Consider the following 19,708-nt stretch of genomic DNA (forward strand, 5'->3'; position numbering starts at 1 on the left):
CGGTGTGTTCCTCAGTGTGTGTGTGTGCGTGGGTGCGTCGGGGGGTGCGTCATATGTTTGCTCATTTCCTTCCTTCCTGTTGTCGGCCTGTGCGCCTGCTTGTTGCCATTGTGCTGTGCAATTTCTAGTTAATAAATATTTCCGGCTACAGCGAAAAAAGGAAAAGGACAAGAAGTTGGCGGGACACGCCCGCAAATGACTGCCAGGATATAGCGCAATTAGTTGTGTCAACAGCTGAAACTGTTCTGTTGTTCTTTTTGCATAAGGTTCTAAATTTAGACAGACTTTTGTGTGTAGAACATAGAAAATCCATAGAATATCCAGCGTGGAATCAATTATTGGGCCAGCCATAAACAGAAATGAATGGCTGTCACGATCAATAGCCAGATACGCTTGCATATTGCGTCATGTCCTTAATTATGGTATCCATATACCGGACACTTGTTCGAGACCCCAACAGTAGCCACAGCACAGTGCCACTGATAGCAATAGTAATCCCATTGGCCTCCCTCCCACGCACACATCCTGCTGCCTTTATCACATGCTTGTTCTGGCATATTAATTGGCTTTCATTAATTATATTTTGAAAGCGTGTCCGGGACGTGGCAAAATAGAGCTGCATAATTAATTGATGTTGATAATATTAAGGAAATGTATATAAAGGTTATCCACTGGCTGGGCTCGAGAGCGCCTTTTTCACTATACCGAAAGCTTTTTCGGAGGTGCAGGAAATCGCTTGAAAAGCACTTCTGCAAGTAGGTTCTGGTGCTTTCTCTCGAACCCGGGACTTGGCAGTCAGCAATTTAACTGTTCAAAGCACCGCAAAAGCTTACCATAAACTTTTTGTAGAGTTTGTTTGGAGAAAAAATACTTGTGTAAAAGTGTAAAGCTTTGAAGCTTACACAATTGCTGGCAAGGATATCTTAAGTCTCCATTCACATATCTAAATGCTCTCAAGTTATTTTTAGATCCAATTCAAAAAACATTTCAATCCGTTTTTAACTTTTATTTACAAACTTAAATGATCTTCCTGTGCAATTACATGGAAATGGTAAAACCGAACAGAGAAGGGAAATCATATTGAACGCTATGGAAAATCATAAAATATGTACCCAAATATCGGTGTTTTCTCTGTGTGTTTCTGTGTGTTAAACATCTATCATCTAGTACACATCTTTATCTATGACTGAATGTTTTGGGTTTGTATCTGTGGGTGAGTACCGCATTTGGGTTTTTGTCTCTACAACATCAAAGATCAACTTAACAGCCACATATGATACTGCTTGCATTTATTCTTGTGGTATATATATATATATGGATCATATATTTATGCATGTTTAGCTATATATTTGGTGTATGTATATAATGTTTCTGTCCAAACCTGCACATATGGTTTATCGATTAATAATTACACATGTACGTACTCATAAAGTATGTGTATGCTGTTGTATAAATATCTATATATTTTGTATCCATTCCACGGCACATTCTCCATAAACTTTAACAATGCGCTGTCGTTTAGTTATTAGACTAGGTAAAACAATCTTTATCGTTATCGTTATCTTTATCTTTATCTGTATCTGTTACATGCTAAACACTCTGTTCTGAACTTGTACTTTAACACCTCTCTTCTCTGCCTGTGTATGTCTCAAACATAACCATCGCTCCGTTTAACGTTACAATCGTTTTGTGATCTCATTATCGTTTTATCGTTTATCGTGTTGTTAATTCTTTACTCGTAATATTATATCATTATGTATGCTTGTTTTGGTTTTGGTTTGGTTTGGTTTTGGCCCCCGAAAGAAACTGAAAGGAAAACTATGTATGTAAATGCATCTCACACGTACGAGCTTCGAAAGGAAATCAGAATCATCCGGCATGGAAGTTGCAACCGAATCGAAGTCGAAACCGAATCGAACCGAAGCGGCAACAAACTTGTTCTGCTGGCGATTACTGGGACTAACATTGTATGTTTTAGCTAAGATTTAGTTAGATCTTTAGGTAAATATGTATATGCGTGTGTAGCTATATGTGTATATATATTCATATACTTTATGGAAAAACAAAATACGTAGCTTTAAAATATGTGTAAACACACGTATTTCATACTAGATAAATATATAGGAAGGATTCTAACAGCATAGGACACAGCTAGAATTAGTTTAGGGTATGTATACATATAGATATTACACATTTACATAGGGTTTTCGTTTCGTTTTATTATGCTATGTACTCGTTCTACTCCTCCTACTACTACCTCTCTCAGCTATATATATACGAATATATTATATACTGCTATACCTGTTTCTCATTGTGGCTTCTCTCTCTCTCTCTCTCTCTGATATTCAATAAGGAGTCTTGCTCTGATCTTCTGCTCGAGCTTAGTATATTTAATAGATTTTCTACTGTGCGCTTTGCAAGTTCCATAAATGAAGGATAGACAGAGAAGTTTAAAGCAATCAAACAACATAAAAAAATTAAAACATTAAAGACGGAAGTTCGGACTGAAACATGAACTTTCAGTTCAGCAAAGCAAAAGCACGAGAACTGCCAGAGTTTGAAGTCAAAATCAAATTAGAGATACGCAAAAGAAATCAATAGTTTAATCTCAATCAATCCTATACCAAAATAAAACACAGCCAGCACTTTTATTGAACCTCTCTCCCTCTAGCTCTACCTCTCTCTTCCCCTCTCTCTGCACTCGTTGATGAAACGCCAAGCTGCCTAATGGTCATCGCTACGGACCTGCCGGTTGGAGAACCAGCCACGCCCTACTTCATCTTCTTGTCCTCGTGGGCCTTCTTCACGATGGCCAGCTTGGAGTGCGGCGAGGATGGGTGCAGAGTGCGGTATGGCGCCTCCTTGGTGCCATGCAGAACGAGAGACCATTCCAGCAGATTACCGTGACGGGTTTGAGGTGAATTGAAACGTGCCTGCGGGGGAATGGATTTGATTAGATAATGTAATCTATCGTCGAAATGGCTCATATATCACCTCCAGTTTCCAGGTTCCCTGCGGATACTCGCCCCACGAGTGGGTAGTCATGAAGGGCCATTTGGTGAAGCCATCGCGATGGTCATCATCGTTGGCGCGACGCGACAGGATCATGGATCTGTGAATGAAATAAGGTGAACCTCCTTGTAACAGTGATTCAGGTTAGATTACTCACTTGGTGCCCATGGGGGATGTGAGGAAGAGCTCCAGGTCGCCGCGTCGCGAAGAATTCGCCGAGATCACCGCCTGAACGTGCTCCAGATAGTTGACCTCTGTGTCAGTGCCCTTGCAGGCATCGGTCTTAATGTCCCAGAACAGTGAGCGACCCATGATAATAGCCCTAAAAGAGACAGAGAGATAGATGGGTACAGGCTGACCTAATCCACGCAAAGATAGGGAAAACTCACTGCGATTGGGTTATCGCGCCCGCCTCGCAGTGGTAACGCGGTGGCACGGCATGCCATTGCTTGGAGAGCGTCACCATGGCACCAGCATCGAGCACTCCGAACCCGAAGAGGTGGTTGAACTCCAGACCCACGCCGTTCATTGTCCAGTGGAAGCGGTTCTTGGCATCGAACAGAGAGTTGCGCTTCGATGTCAGCACCGTCAGATGCTGGATGTCGCGCCAAGTGAGTTGTGGGCTGTGTGGACGTGGGACGTAGGTTCAGATTGCGAAATGGAGTCGAGGCGAGTCGGGTTGGATTAGCATAAATTCATAATGTTGCAAAGAGTGGGGACTACTCACTTTGCCTCCAAGGCCAAAGCAAAGACACCCGCTGCTTCGGGCGCCGCCGCACTGGTGCCCGAGTGAGTGGTCGTGCACTTGCCGTACAGGTCAGTGGTGGCAACGCCCGTGTTGGGGTCCTTGGCACCGTTGCTGAACGTGGATGCCAGCGTGGAGCTGCAGCTCTCGTCGTAGTGAGCGTTCTGGCCGTCGTTAATGGCACTGTTAATGGAAATTGTCCACATTGAGGCGGCATAGCCGTCACAGTTGCAGTCGTCCTCCTCGCCACCATCGCCCGATGCCCAGACATAGATGTTGCCCAGACCATTTCGACCCTGCGGGTGGTGGCAAAGATTAGCACTAATGACTGGGGATTGGATTGGAGCATTATTCGCAAATGGCATACCTCATTGACGCCTTGGACAATCGCTCTCATGGTGGCATTCCGGGGACCATCCACCGTCTTGCCATCGTCCGTGGGGCCCCAGGAGGCGCTGTATATGTGGATTTTGTGTGGCTCATGGCCCATGGAGTTGGCCTCGATTAGATCCGTCATATACGGCTGATCCAGCATGCGTATGCCTGCGGCGAATGCGATAAGTATGCATTAATTCTAATGGCGGAAATTATAAATCAATATTTATATGATGCCCCACCACCCGGCACTCGACACTCGGCACTCGGCACTTTCACTCGCAGCTTTATGACAATCGTAAAAGTTGCAGTGCAACAGAAACAGGCCCAGAGCACACGATTCCACGATTTTTCACATGATTTTTCCCACTTGGGTTATAAAAATGACAGATAATTCGGCCGGATTTATATCCACACTTGTTGCCGCCGCCTCGTCCTTGGGGTGTTAGTGCATGCCTCGTCCCCATGTGACCCAAGTTTATGCGAAATCATTTCTGAAGCTCAATTTTCAATGACGACATGCGATCCATTAACTTTCACCCCCAAAAAGATTGTATCCGCAGCTGCGGCCGTAAATTGATTTACCCTCAACTCTAGCCGAGAATTACGCGGCATACTCGTATGCGTAATGCGATTTATCAAGCGCGAAAAAACTTTCGGGGGCAGGCAATGTCAGAGTATTAATCCTTTGGCATCTGTGAAAAGCCACTTACCTGCGATTTTGCTGTCATAAGCAACGCCGACACCGCAAATTCCATTATCTCTGGCAGCAGCCACCTCGCCGGCACAACGGGTTCCATGACTGCAGATACAGAAACACAAACAAGGGGTTACACATTTACGTATTTACGTGGTAAGAAGCTTAATAAAAAGCCCTCTCTATTCATTATGCAATAAACATAATAGCCGGGATTGAACAGCCAAACGAAGCCAGAGAACTGTTCTCTGATATCGGAGGAGTCTGTGGGTTGGTTGCTGCTAACTTGATTACAATTAAACACTTTATTATCTACGTAGAATCGACAAGTGCATCCAATGGATAGTAGTTCTCTCATGTACGCTTTATTGCTCTCAATTACACAACTATGAGTGTTCCACTTTCACTTTGCTGCTGCCGTTTAAGCCAATTAAAGCAGAGAGTGCAACTCGAGAATGCAATTGAAATATCTGCCATTGAGCAACGGATTGCGTAAATATTTGTGTACATTTCTCCTGGCTTCTTGGAATGCCAGAATATATCAACAGAATTCTGCCTATGTTATTTCGTGTGTGTCTGACAAGGGTACTCCACATTGCCTTTGCTCCTCCCACTTACCTGTTGAACCAGTCGTCAGTGTAGCGGGGATAGGGGAAGGGATCATTGCTGCTGAAGTCATAGCTGGCCTCGGCATTCTGAAAGGCAAAATAAGACGAGGGAAAATGAGCATCTAACATGTGTAAGTGTCTGTATGCCGTGTATCTGTGTGGGGTAAGTGCATTTTGATGTAACAGTCGATTAAGTCAGTCGCTAAATTTATTTAAATTATTCCATTTGGCTGGGTATGGCTTAAAGGTACGAAGGATACAGGCCGGAGCAGATACTTTGACGGTAAGTACAGGTTGGAAAGTTTTAATGACGGAAAGTTTCAACTTTCAGCTTCAATTTGCTGCAAACTTTGCGTGCACCTTTATTAGGGCTTCGGAGAAAGTCTTTTGTGGAGCTGTTTAAAAGTTGGATTGTTTGCTTTACACTCGATTGGGTGACGCAATTATTCTTCTGCAAGCCATCCTGGTGGACTGCACGCCGCTCGTTTGAGTATTGATTTCCACACAGACAAAGCTACAGCTTTAGTTGCAGCTGCAACTGCCACATGGCTTTAATTGAATCTCTCAGCAAACCGAAATTTAATTAAAACCCGGAGCGTAGCTCATCACCAGCATGAATGTCGCTTTAAAAGTGGCCATCTGACCGTGACATCCGATTTCAAAATGAATGGGAATGAGCGAGACGGAGAGAGTGCACCGACCACGACCGACCTCATGACCGACCAGTCATAAAGAAACGAAATATTCATGAAACTCCCGTGTTGTGTTTGTGTGTTTTTCGTACTCACATAATTAAATTTGAGGTCCGGATGCATATAGTCCACGCCTGCAGGAATGGGATACGATAAAATTGAATTTATTTGGAGCTGTAAAGGTAATTTTTATTTGCACATTCGAGGAGTACGCACCATCATCCATGATTGCCGTGGTCACATTCTTGCCGGTTATGCCCTGGGCCCAGGCCGCCTGCACATTCAGATCGAGTCGCACCTTGCCCCCGTTCTGGCCGGTGTTCTTCAGGTACCACTGCATGGGAAAGTAGGGGTCCGTGGGCTCCTCATCGATGCGGTTGGCGCTGGCCTCCCCCTGCTTCAAATCGAATTTCATGCCATGAATGGCAGGCACTGCCGGTCGCAGCCCCCGCTTGACGCGCTTGAATCCGGGCTGTTGCACAGCCGTGTGTACCTGTGGCATCAGAATGGAAAAACGGAAGAATGGAAGAACGAAACGTCAGCAATCAGCAGCCCATTCCGATACACATCACATCAAAAGCAGGGCCATATGGGTGATTGTTATGCCTGAATGCCTGTCGAACTTGTAAACTTTTGCTGGCATTCTGGCAGCTGCCGCTACGACCCAGTTTGCTTTGCCAATTTCCATACTGTCCTGCCCGTTGTAACCTGTTACCTCTGTCACGCTCTGTTTGCCCTCGGCATTTTGCATTTGCATTCTGCATTCTAATTATCGTCGATGGCCCAATGGCACGTTCCACCCAAAGCAAACGGACGCACGTCCCATTTCAAAGCAACGCAATCGATGTTCCGCCCTGCAGTTCGGACGGACACTGTGAAAATGGCAATTGAAGCGGTGTGGAGTGTTCGTGCCATGTAATGGCAGGTGGACTATTTTGGGAAGCATCTCTAGCAGGAAATGAAACGTAGCTCTGGCTTAACTCTGGCATTTGGCAGGACACAATGATGTTGGCGTTGGACACCTTTTTATGACCCACTACGGCTGTCATGTTCAACCCACCGCTGACAATAAGTATGTCAAGTAGATTGGCTGTACACACACACATATATACATACATACTTAGTTTTCATGCTGCAGGAAATCGACTTACCGAGGGGTGGCTCTTGATGGCACGCGTGTGCGTCAAACTGCGTCTGGAGCGGGCGTGCGGCAGGGTCCGGTGCTTGAAATGATACTCGTGTCCGTCGGCGCCGACCAGCTGTAATGAATCCAGATACAAAGTAGCGTTACATTAGACCCCAAAGCATTTTAATTGAGGAAAACACATTAATTCTCAGCTTGTTTTACGCCTAGAAGCGTGACCCTTAATTGCGCTCTAATTGAGTTTAGCTGGAGCTACTCCCCCGCCACTCGATAAACACACACATTGACAGCCACATATGTATCCTGCGTGGGTGCATGTCCATAATTGTGCTCTAAATTGCCAGTCATAATCATGATCCGACAGAGCAGCAGCAGCAGCAGCAGCAAGCCCAGCATCTGCCGCATCTTCATCATTAGTTGGCTTTGGTAAATTGAGTGCCCGACGCTGGGCAGGCTCCTCGCTCCTCGCTCCTCGAGGCAGTGCCAGAGCCCAGTAATTTTCCGTTTTGCCCTAGTGCAATTTCAGTGAAAGGAATCTCCAGTTTCAGTACGATACGTGCCTGGGTCTGGGCCTGTTCCATGGCCTTCGACACACACACACACGCTTTCGCTTGGCCCCAAGCTAAAGTCTATATGGACAAACCCTTGGGATTTGCTTTCGCTCTCTCTGTGTGCCATAGTTCTGGGGGCCTGTGCTCCGCCCTTGGAACTGTTGCTCTTTTGGGGCTGATTGCTATTGGAAACTCGAATGGCCATTTCCCAGCTGCTGGGCGTCGTTTAACTTTGCCCTTTTGTCCGTCAGTTTGCGCTGGCTGCATAATTCAGGCTTATACTGAGATTAATTAGCAGCTGTGTGGCACTGAGTGCCATTAATACCTAACTCTCACAAACTCGCGACAATAAAGCATCCATTAATGCGCCCAGCGATGACAATACCATCAATTTCCTGGCAACAGTAACTCGAACTAGTCCCTCGTCCCTGGACTATTCTTATGACGCAACTCATTAACCAATCCAGAACAGAATTTATGTAGATTGGCACTTGAAAGGCTTTTGTTGAACCAACTCTGTAGAAGAAGAGAAGCAGAAGGACCGCTAAGCACACGCGGGTAATTGTCTAAGACAAGCCACTGAGTGACTCACTGACTGACTGAATGAGGAATGTCCTGACTGACTGAACTCCACCACAGGATGGACTACTGTCTGACAGGATTCCATCAACGTGAGCTTATGCAAAAGTGTGCCCACGCAGCCTTTTAAAGGATTCTCGAGCCACGCCCCGCCCTGCCTCACCTCGCGGGATTAAATATTAATAAAGAGAGTTTGCATATGCCCGACTGATGAATGCTTTTACATCTCGGCTATCGCTGGTTTTAACAAGCTGAGCGATGACCCCGGACCAGCAGTTTTCATACTAACTCCGAACACTTTTTGCCTTCGAGCTAAAAAGGGGATTGCAATTCTGAGAAGGAAAATTAAAAATGATGCAGAAGAGTAAAATCAACAAGCGAACGAGAACTGCGCTCAGTCTGTTTGTCAAATATTTCAGAAATTGTGCGGAAGAGGACAATTTTACTGCCATTCAGCAGACGCGCCAAGACCAAGTGGGTGGCAAATCAATAGAAGGAGCCACCACTTTTTGGTTTACTTAGGCGACAAGTGCCAACAAGCAAGGCGCGAAACGAAGCTCGAGGGCCATCAATCCGTTGACTGTTGTCAATCAGAGCCCACTGACAGTTTGACACTCGCACCATTCGTGGAGCCCGAAGCCCGAAGCCCCAGCCGCTTTCCTCTTTAATGAGGGAAGTGAAGCAGCAGCGGGAGCTTGCCTATTTTTATGTTCTGTTAATTTGAGCGTAAATTACTGAATGGGTACTGCGACAGCTGCGCGTCCAACATCGAAGTTTAATGGACTTCCCAAGTAACTCATCCAAAAGGAACAAGAACAAAAGAATGGACTGGAGATAGAGCAACGGCCGAGGCGAAATGCCCAAGAAAATAACGAAAACACTGCGCATACGCACAGTGGGCGCTGGAGAACTTTCTGCATACACAAGTAAATTAATCTGAGCGACGGTGGCCACATGCCGATAAATTGCCAACGTATTTTTAGCGCTGGCTGTGGCATAATTTTTGGATTATTCTTCATGAGCACAACATATGGAGCTGGGAAACAGATTACAGCAGAGAACAAAAACTGGTGGGTCGAGCAAAACAGAAATAATGCGAATAAGAATGTGGCAGCAAAGTCAGGCAGCCCAGGCTCAGCGGTCTCTAATGTAGCCATATTGTTGCCATTGTGTCTGCCTGTGTTGGTACTCTCGTTGTGTTAGTATGAATGTGTATTCGCCATTATAAATATAATGTGTCGCAATGGGTGATAACGGGGATGGCAGCCAGCAGCCAGAGTGATCCCAGAAGCTGAACAGCAACAGCAGCAGACACTGCGTGGCAAGTGGCAGCTGTTCTTTTTTGTGCCACAGCAAAACGTTGGCTTCTGTCTGCTTATGTGAGTTATTTAAGCTCAACGTCGCCCACACGCATTTAGCAAAAAAGTTTGCCAACAGCAGCTCATGTGGCGGGTACGACGGGTCCGACGGGTACGTCGGATACGGCGCCATTTCCCCCCACTAAGTCGGTGCTGCCAAAATGGTGTCTATAATTAGTTGCTTGCCGCATTTAAATAGCAAATTTTATTAATGATCATCAGGCAGCGTCAAGAAGCCGTTGCCAGCGACGCCACTTGTTGATTGGAACACTACAAACACACACACACACACACACACACACACACACACACACACACAAGTACACACACACAAGCAAACACTATCGCAGACTTGACTTTCATTTGCATGCAAAGAAAGTGCCAGCCAGCTGTTGGCCGAGTTGTTACATCACAGGAACATGCTCTCTCCTCGACGTTGTGTGGGTGTTCACTGGATACATCTCCACAGCCGCCACCGCTGTGACACGTCATCTTTCATCTCCTGTCAGCAGCAGAAATTTATGGATTCCCACTTGGGTTCGGTTCGGTTCCCGTCGGGTCGGTTGTGCTGGTTCATGGAAGGTGAATGAATGAATGAAAACATTGTGGCACAATGCACTAAACGCGAAAACATCAGCAACGGCAGCGACGACAGCAACAGCAACGACAGCAGCAGCGCTTGTACATGACACTGACAGGCTCCAATAGTTGGATGTCCCTGGGTCCGTGGATGTGTTTATATATAGACGGATATATTTATACATCCGATGGGGGCACGAGTATTTTTCAGTGGGTGCACGCGACAGAACAATGCTGCGGCGATTGTGATTGTGTGCCCAAGGGCTCGGGACTTGTGCACACACAAAAAGAGCTTAAACTCGTTCAAATCTGTCTCTCCATTGTATGCCTTAATCGAATTCTTATTGGACGGCCATTCAACAAGTTGCAAAAACACAACTAGCCTTTTGTTCCCAGAAATAGCAATGAATTCCTAAGCCTCCACCAGCATAGAAAGAGTATCGAAATATTTACAAGGAAATTGCGGCTTTTGCGCTGCGGGTGTTAGATTTCTGCGAAAATTTCAACTATTTTTGAGATTCACCCACACAAGGAATGCCTAAGAACTTTATTTAGGTGGGAGTATTCCATCTAAAAATAAATATCAAGAGTGCATTCGAAGTGCTACATTTGCCCTTCCACATGGATGCCATAGAGCAAAAGCAATCTGCTCATAAATGTGGAAATTGTGCACTCCACACACACATCAGCCCGGAGGAGCCTCTGGGCATGCTCTCAAAGGGATGTTAAAAGGAATTTTCAAACAGAAAATTATATGTCTAATTTGAATTGCAATATATGTACATACATACATACATATGTATGTACATTTCCAGGATATCAATCAGGCAATCAGGGAGTGAGTGTGGGTGCACTCTTTTCACTGAAAAGTAGGCTACCATTTATTTCCATAAAAGCCACAATACAAAATAATATTACACAATCCCTGCATGCCCGCATACTCGCACTCGTATTTATATTCACATCCAATATTGAACAGCGAAAAGGGAAAACCATTCATCAATTTCTGCCTCAGTGGCTCAGTGGTTCGACGTCAGCGGCATTGGCATGAGCAGCACTTTATCAAGGTCTATGTGGCAGACACTTTATCAGTAGCTGGTAAACTTTTTTTTCTGGTGGCACTAGCCGCCAATAACTTCTGCCATACACATATCATATAGATACGCGCTGCGTTACAATGCGATAAATGTGTACGTGTATCTGGACTCCCGGACCTCGCTGCAATGGCGCTAATTAAGAAAAATTGTCCACGCTGGCCGATAGCGCCGCCCGCACCCTTCCCCATCGAATGCAATTAATCAATCAATCAGTACGCAAATAAATTGCAGCAGACTTTATAGTGTTTGCATAAATTATCACCACTGACGAGTCGGTTGGCTGATCCAATGGAAATCAAATCAGTAGCTTAGGGCTCAAGGAAAATCTGTCTGAAAAGTCCCTTCAGGGCACCGCCACTTGACAGTTCCTTTTGTCAGATTTCCATGCAAAACAACGTCTGAAAAACAATGGGAATAAATAAATACCCGAGCAGAAAGCAAATCCAAGGCATCAATAAATGGCATGCAAATTTTTGTAGCCTCGGAATTAGACGACTGTCTCGAATGATAGAAATGCAAATGAGTGCTGGGCCAAGGGGTAGGGAGCTGCTGAATAATTCAACAGGATGCGCCTGAGAGGCTAGGACAATGGCGGTGAAGGAACCAAAGACAAACAGCTGCGCGAAACCGAACTAATAAGCTCTGATTGAGGCTTTTGGCATGTGCCGCTCGTTGTGGCATCTGATTTGTTGGCCACGAAGGCAGCCCCGAAGCTGACAGAAGCCCAGAAGGTTAGGCAGCCTGTCTACCTGTGTTGTCAGTGCGCACACAATGGGAAAAGTTGCGGAAAAGTTTCCCCTATCTGGAGTTTGTTCAAGTGAAAATTGAATTAAAAATAATTATGCCAGTGGGTGGAGCGCCTGCATTTCCATCCATGGAAAACAAGAAGGCTGCTTGCTTCCTGCTGTATTCAATTTTGCAGCAAGTAAAGGCTTGCGACTGCAGCTGGGGAAACTTATATTATTCGTAATTAAAAAGCGTTTAGACTGCCATCGGGCAGCAATTTGCAACTGGGTCAAATGTAAGGCCACGTGCATGAGCATAAATGGAAGCAGAGTGTGACCCGACCCTTCATAATCGCCCCTAAGATGCTTTACTATTTGGCACAAAGACAGCTTTTACGCCGCCGCCAGCCACATAATTATCTAGCGCACTGTTTGACATTGACATGCTGGCGCGGGGGCAGCGCGACTGCGTATGAGCGATATTTATGCAAAAGCAAACAAAGGGAGTCCGTAATTCCTTGCTGTGGCTCAGGCTCAGCACTGTACTCCGCCAGCTGGCAGTTTGCTAATGAAATTTCGAGATGTTCATCTAATTTTTATCAAAATGAAATTTGCCGCATGGCAAACAAAACTTTTACCCAATGCCCTTTGACATTTTCCCCGAAAAGACACACGCAAAATGGAAAATGTTTGCCAAAAAAATGTCTACAAACCGCTCTGCACAAAGTGTATATATGACAGAATGCGGTTCACATACTCGTTTATCAACTGCAGAAATTTTGGGAAGGGCAGCGATGGGCGGGAGATTGAAAGCCACGAGTGGGAGACTAAAAAAGTTTTTTAATTATTTAGAACCAGCACGAGGCACTTTTGATTTTTTGTGTTGTCTGTTGCCTCACTTTTGGCCAGCATTTGATGGCATTTGAAGTATTTTCTTTGCCTCTGCCATTGCCGTTGCGTGGCCAAAATATTTGACAGAACTTTAGCTCAAGTGTTGATACATTAAATTGTTTATCCGCAATGGCAGCCTGTCAGCATTGGTGGGTGTCGACTGACGGGTTTGTTTGACCCCAGCCAGAGGGCCCCGAGCATGCATTAGCGACACCTCCAAGCGACACACTGGAGCACACCTGTCCGCAGTCCTCTCGTGGAGTACGGTCCATTGGTTCCATTATGTGAGCTGATCCGAGCTGAGCTTGTTTACCGCTTGTCTATTTATAGCAACTCGAATAAAATAATGCCCCTGAAAACACCTCGTCAACACAGGAGCTCCTCCTGTCCGGTCTCTAAACTGGTTAAAGCCCAAATGCTGTGACAGCAAAATAATGGAATTTATGAGTAGTATTTATTTGTGGCCGGCCAGGCCAGACCCAGACGCAACCCAAAAACTTTCTAATTATCATTAGGGCTTAATGAAATCCACTCCCAGCTCTTTGTGTCAAAAGTTATAGTTGAAAACACATTCTATGAAATTGTATTTCAACAGGAAGGGAGGGAGGTAGGGACAAGGTTGCGTAATGTAATTTAATATATCCCAAAATGCAAACGAAACTTGGCAAATATTTGCCAAATGTTCCCCACTGCGGTTGCTGACTCATGGAAAAGTGAAAAGTTATCGGGTGCAGGCAGGTTAATGTGCCGAGAGTGGAGTTACATTGGGCAAACATCAACTTTTTAATGGGATCTAAATTGAATTAAATCTCAAACAAAAAGCAAGACTGATATGTCGGTAAGCGGTGCAGCGATTATGCGAGTAAATTTTGGTAAATGGCTTTACCTTTAAAGGCAATCGAGTAGAACATGGAAGAAGTTCTTTCAATGATTTGAGTCCTATTCCATTAAACAATTTCGAACAGAATTGAATGTAACTTTCTAAGGATATATCACATACAAATGTGTATGCATTTTCCAGCTCACTGACTATTAAGCTCTACTCCTGGATACATTTACGCTTGTTAGCGCAACTATTGAAAGAGCATTCAAGGCCAGCTGATACGCGCACTCATAAGACTTCCATCTGTGAGAAAATTGGTGTCATATGGCAGCAAGGGGGCTGCCTTTGTCCGGCAGTAGATGGTCGAGCAGTTTCGCAGAGCTAAAAATAAATAAATAATGCGCCTTGGCTTGTCCCGGACACACACCACAGCGTCTACGTGATAGAGCATTGTGTGTGTGTGTGGGGGCATTGTGTGCCTGTGGCTTTGGGTTCTCCTTCTCCACCCCTCTCTCCTCTCCTGGGTAGACCTTTTTCCCTTCTTCAACTCCAACTGCGTCTCTGTTTGTCCACCAGAAATACTCTGGTATCTGCGTGCGGGAGAGGGTGTGCCGCCTCTTTTGTTTGTCTTGTATTTGCCAACATATGCTCGCCCTGGGTTACAAATGTCCGTGCCTTTAATTTGCAAACCTCTGAACGAGCTGTGGCCAGGCCACAGTGAGTTTGTAAACTCGTTTTTCATTTGGCATAATAAATGAAAGGAAAACACTGCCAAACGAAGACGGAACGTTGATCGGCAAAACGGAGATGAATGCCCGAATGTCAAGCCACCGAGTCATTGGAACATTTGTCTTCACGAAGCTTCTGTCCCCCAATAAAATGGGGTTTTGGCTCGTGGTTATCCATGCAAGATGACGAGTTTGAGTCCGAGTCGGAGTCGGAGTCGGAGTCCTCGTCTCTGCTAATAAGGTCACAACAGTCTTGCATAATTTATGAGCAGAACTTGCGGTGCAATACGAAGCTATGCATATTTGATGAGCGCTGACATTTCAGAGACAGTTGCACTGAGGAGATACTTTCTATTCAACTGAATGCCAGAGGGAGAGACAATCGGAGAGAGGAAGGGTCCTGTCATAAATATTCACCTGACAAGTTGTTGCTGGGTTAGTCTTGGGGCTTAGCACCGCTCGGCAAACAGCAGAACCAGCTGCCTGGATGGAGTGCAAGAACTAGCGCCTGTTGCCTGTTGCCTGCTCCCTGTTGCCAGTGGCCACGTCAAGGCAAGTCTTGACTTAACGCTTTATGCTAGGATTTGCCCAACAGCCCCGCAATGACGACAAGCGGCTCATGAGGCTTACAAACCGCCAAGAGGTGTCCCGAGGTGGATGGGTTTTGTGTTAGCTTTTAAAGTTATTACGCACGCCGAGCCGCAGACAAACACCCGTCTTTTGTGTCCTGTCGCCTGTCTCCTGTATGCACATGGTGCATGCTCAAAGGCTCAGCGATGCCACAAAGTAAGTCGTAGGTAAACTCTTAAGCAGCACAAAGGCAAAGAGTCGCTTTGAGGCATTAGCCGATGCTGTGGCAACAAGGAAACAAGCAACAGTCCGCCATCACTTTAAGGCGCATGGAGCATAAAATTACCCGACTACATCCTCCATCCTCCATCATCATGGCCAAATCCTCTGGGGGCGTGCAATCAGGGAGCATATGTATTTGCCTAAGCACGAAATTGACTTTCGCTTTCTGCTGCTCCATTCATTCTCGCGTCTCTTATTCAAATTGCCGGACGGACAGCAATTACATTAATCGAAGATCGAGATTTATATGGATTTGTGTGGGTCTACTACGTCTGCTCGCACCAGCAGGGCAATCGCATAGCTGACGGAATCTAACGTTTTACTGCCGATAAGGTCGTAACATCAAAGGCAATAAAATCTAAACACACTCAGATAAGACTCAGCGGCGTATACGCAATATCGATTGGAATGAGAACTGAAGTGTGTTTCGTGTTCCTGCCTCCTGTCTGCCGCGCTGCGCTCTGCCGTGTGTTTGCCTTTGAAAAGCGAACATTTTGTTTAGGATACATTTTGATTTGTATTTGTAGATAGCGTTTGACGTAGGAGCAACAGATTTGGTTCGCTTTTTTGGCTTTCCCCTCCCTCTTCCTTTTTTCTTGCAATTCAGCTACATGTGCCGCAATTTTATTACACGCGCCGCCCACACAAGGGTCGAGGGAGTTGCTGGCCAATTATCTAAAGCCCAAGCCCAAAACGAAAGGCAACCCAAACGAGCCAACGAGCAGCATTTTGTAATTAAATTTGTGGTCTATTTTTAAAAAAGGTACCACCCAAATCAGTTAACTCAGCCATTGATGGACACGTTTTCCGTATAACTGGTGGTTGTCCTCTAGCTCTAGATTATAATACGATTGATGGTGTGGGTTAATGTATATCTCTGATTCACTGGCAAGTACATTATGATTGATGGAACGCTGAGTGTGTCCCTTTGCAAGTACGTGCATATCCCGATTGCTGACAATGATGTGTGCGTGTCTCTCGGGGGAGTTTACTTTTCTGTTACTACTTGCCCGACTGCTTGAATGTTAAATTCCTTGAAATAAACTAGTATTAATCCCTGCATTTGAAAGTTTACAAATAAAACGAATAAGCGAGAATTCAACTCGAGTTTAATTAAATGTCCCTCCTTAGCTGGAATGGGGAGCTAAGGCCAAGCCAGGACAAGCCAAGCCAGGGCAGGCGTTTAATTAAAGTCGAATTGCAGTAGCCACTGTTGTTGCAGGGCTGCTTGCCGAGGCATGGGTGTGGGCAGCATAACATCTCCACGCAATTAGTGGCAGAAAGGTTCGCTTTTCACAGACCCCGGACTCTGTGCTATCTTTTGCAATGCACACCCAGTGGCAGTGAGAGTGGCAGTGGCATGGCAACCGTGGCATGCAATCAGCTAGAGTGCGGGAAGGGCGACACAGATGAGATTGCGCCACTGCAAATAGCATCGATGTCGCAATAAAGTCCCGAGATAACAAGGACGACTCCCGCATGGATAATGGATAATAGAGAACATAGCCCGGGAGTACGGAGTACGAAGGAGGGTGCGGATCATGCCCGCAGCACCAAGTGGTTCTCAGGTGTTGGCCTTGGTATCAACTTTCCGATAAATCAGTCGGTCGTGGGCCGGGGCACTTGTAGGAGAAAAAAGTAATTGGCTTCAAAGCTTGCCTAATACAAGCTCATCCCACTGACCCTGATGGATTGCAATGCTATTTGACGGCCCTAATTAATGGCACCCGCACTTATTAATTTTCCCATTTTCCATGGAGCTGTAATGGCCCGATCCCAGCCCAGTGTGTGCAACAAGTGAGCGTAATAGCTGTCAAATGCCAGGTCCCATCCGCAACATTCGAGTATTATTATGCAGTACCTTGACGGGGACACGAGTTTCGAAACGGTAGACACATTACGTCGCCGTCTCGGCCCACTGGGGTGTGCCTAAAATGCTGTCTGCCACTCGGCGGCAGGCGAGTGAAAGTGCTCGCTCTCTCATATGTAATCATGTAGGTGGTGTGGAGGTGGTGCTGGCGACCTTGTCCCGTATGCGATGGCTTGTTAGCATGCAATACGCGAATTTTCTGCCACAATTTGTGCCTGCCGGGTATGCAGTGGAAATTGTTCTCGGCCGTCGGAAGTTTTGTAAATGCCAAAGCCAGGAAACTTTTGCGGTTGTTTCTCTGGAAGTGAAACACAAACTACACTCTGAAAAAAAGGGTCTCCAGTTCTCCTTTGCCCCAGTCTACTCTGCAGACTGTTAAAATAATTGTTTCTTTTTCTTTCCAAAAACTGTTTTTGTCTGAACTTTTTTGGTAAACACAAGGGAAAACATTGCAGAAATGTTCTTTCTTCAAGAAACTCTCCTTTTGGCAATTGTTTTAGCCGCAAATTAAATTTCTATGTGTTTTCGGTATTTTGTGGTATACAAAAATTCTGTGAAAAAACAAAGTTCGAGCGTTTCCATGGCATTTTATACTTTCTTTGCTCTAACAACGAAATAAAAGTGCTTCCTTTCTTTTAGTGCATTCTTATTTTGTGGCACCCAACCCACACACAGGAAGCATGCATACACACACACACGCACACTGTGACACCTAAGTAGTCACAATTACCGCTTGACAGTTGCCTGACAACTGACTGCAGCTGACTGTGTTAGCACAATGTCGTGTTGTCCGCTATCGCCCTCGGCATCTTTTTGGGCTGGCAGCAGAAGCAGGCCCAGAAAGCCCAAGCCGACGGCAATAAAATAATTGATTTTTCGCACTCTTGCGGGCTCCCCGAACCTACAATAATGAGCCTGCAGTGCAGGTGTACTGCCGTGCCATCCACAGGGAATGGGAATGGCATTGGGGATTGATTGTTGGTTTACTTACCGGCCCGAGATTGTCGAAGCCATATTTGTCGGCCACCTGGTGGGCGAAGTCATTGTCAACGTTGCGCCGGAAGCGCACCAGGAACGAGCTGGTGAAGACGGCCTGATTGCCCAGTCCGCTGCTCGATCCGGCACCCGTCTCAGCGGCCAGCTGGAGCAGGCAGAGGGCCAGCAGCCCGGTGCTCAGCAGGCGCCATGAAGCAGCAGTGCAGCTCCAGGCGGCTGCTGCAATGAACATCTCACGCGTTATCCTCCCGGTCTGTTCTCCTCTATGGTTTCCTGACGATGGGGCAACGCTAACAGCACGCGCTCGATGTCGTCGTTTTTGGGGGGGGCGGAATGTGGTAGGCTGGGTAGCTCGTAAATGTCGAAATTAAAGGCCGCGCTTCACTGCACACGAAAGAGGATTCCTGATGCCACGCGAATCGCGGAGCAATGCACCGAAAATCAGTTTTGTCTTTGTTGTGGTTGAGGATTTGTTTTCCTATTTTGTTGGCTCTCTCTCTTTCTCTGCGAATGGTCGTTGTTGTTGTTGTGCGGCGGTGGTGGTGGTTTTGCTTCCTGCAGATTTGTGTGCGCTGCCACGAACTTCACTTGGGCGCTGCGCGCTGAAAACTGTTTGCCAGCGCCGTGAGCAGACGCCATTATGAATGTCCAGCACAAGAGAAAGCTTGGGGGAAAGCTCTCCTGAGAAAGCTCGGGCTCCCGCCCGCTGTGGGCGCTCGGCGCCCACTCAACGCGTTTCGATTCGTCGCTGCTGCTGTCCCGCTCTGGCTCAGCTGCTTTTTTCAGGGCTTTAGCTTTGGCTTTGGGCTCTCCTCCCATTCTGGCTTTTGCCTTTGCTTTTGCAGCATTTTTCGTAGCTTGTAGACGTCACCATTTTGGCCACCCGCAGCGAAACATTCCCATCCCCATCCCCCATCCCCCATCACTGCCCTGCCCCACTGAGTTCTAAACTTCCAAAACTGTTATTGCCTCGGATTTGTGGCTCGGCTGCCATTGGTTTATGCTGCACTCCGTCAACATATGGCAGCATACTTGGCTTTTGTCAGCTCCATTGCAGCGGCAATTCATAAAGGACGGGGACTGCCTCTCCTCGTACGCAATTGCCTGGCCCTCTTACGAGTGTACTAGTACTTTAGCGAAAGGGCTTCAACTTTGACCTTAGCCCAAATAGGTTCATAAAGTGTTGCTCGGCACAAAACCCCTTTAAGCTGCAGCCGGAGCAAACTTTCTCGACTTGTATGCCTTTTGTGATTGGGAGTATATTTTGATTTCATTTCCCCATAAATCCCTCGCACACACTCTCCCTCTCATTTATGGGAATTATCTGCAGCACAATCCACATTTATATGTAAACATAATTTAACCAACTTTAATTATATGTAAGCA

At 46.1% G+C, this 19,708-nt stretch overlaps 1 protein-coding gene across 1 annotated transcript; it reads right to left on the bottom strand.

The window, feature by feature from the left end:
• Nucleotides 1-991: 991 nt before the first annotated feature.
• Nucleotides 992-18,920, bottom strand: LOC117897582 (neuroendocrine convertase 2). Its single transcript, XM_034806536.1, has 12 exons — nucleotides 18,318-18,920; nucleotides 7,281-7,388; nucleotides 6,346-6,622; nucleotides 6,226-6,263; nucleotides 5,448-5,524; nucleotides 4,846-4,934; nucleotides 4,125-4,300; nucleotides 3,740-4,053; nucleotides 3,402-3,635; nucleotides 3,170-3,334; nucleotides 2,995-3,112; nucleotides 992-2,933 (listed from the first exon to the last, which is right to left on the bottom strand). Exons 1-12 carry the CDS (start codon nucleotides 18,552-18,554, stop codon nucleotides 2,772-2,774), a joined length of 1,995 nt encoding a protein of 664 aa, XP_034662427.1. The 5' UTR covers nucleotides 18,555-18,920; the 3' UTR covers nucleotides 992-2,771.
• Between the last annotated feature and the right edge of the window lie 788 nt (nucleotides 18,921-19,708).

This window comes from Drosophila subobscura, chromosome O, assembly GCF_008121235.1.
Source record: "Drosophila subobscura isolate 14011-0131.10 chromosome O, UCBerk_Dsub_1.0, whole genome shotgun sequence".
Classification (NCBI taxonomy): Eukaryota; Metazoa; Arthropoda; class Insecta; order Diptera; family Drosophilidae; genus Drosophila; species Drosophila subobscura.

What these genes read in the sequence shown, in the direction of transcription:
- LOC117897582 (XM_034806536.1), bottom strand. Translation starts at nt 18,554, where the DNA reads ATGTTCATTGCAGCAGCCGCCTGGAGCTGCACTGCTGCTTCATGGCGC. An exon ending in GCTTTGGCCTTGGAGGCAAA is followed by an intron (nt 3,636 to 3,739) that starts GTGAGTAGTCCC and finishes ACGTCCACACAG; the next exon opens with CCCACAACTCACTTGGCGCG. An exon ending in GGCGCGATAACCCAATCGCA is followed by an intron (nt 3,335 to 3,401) that starts GTGAGTTTTCCC and finishes TGTCTCTTTTAG; the next exon opens with GGCTATTATCATGGGTCGCT.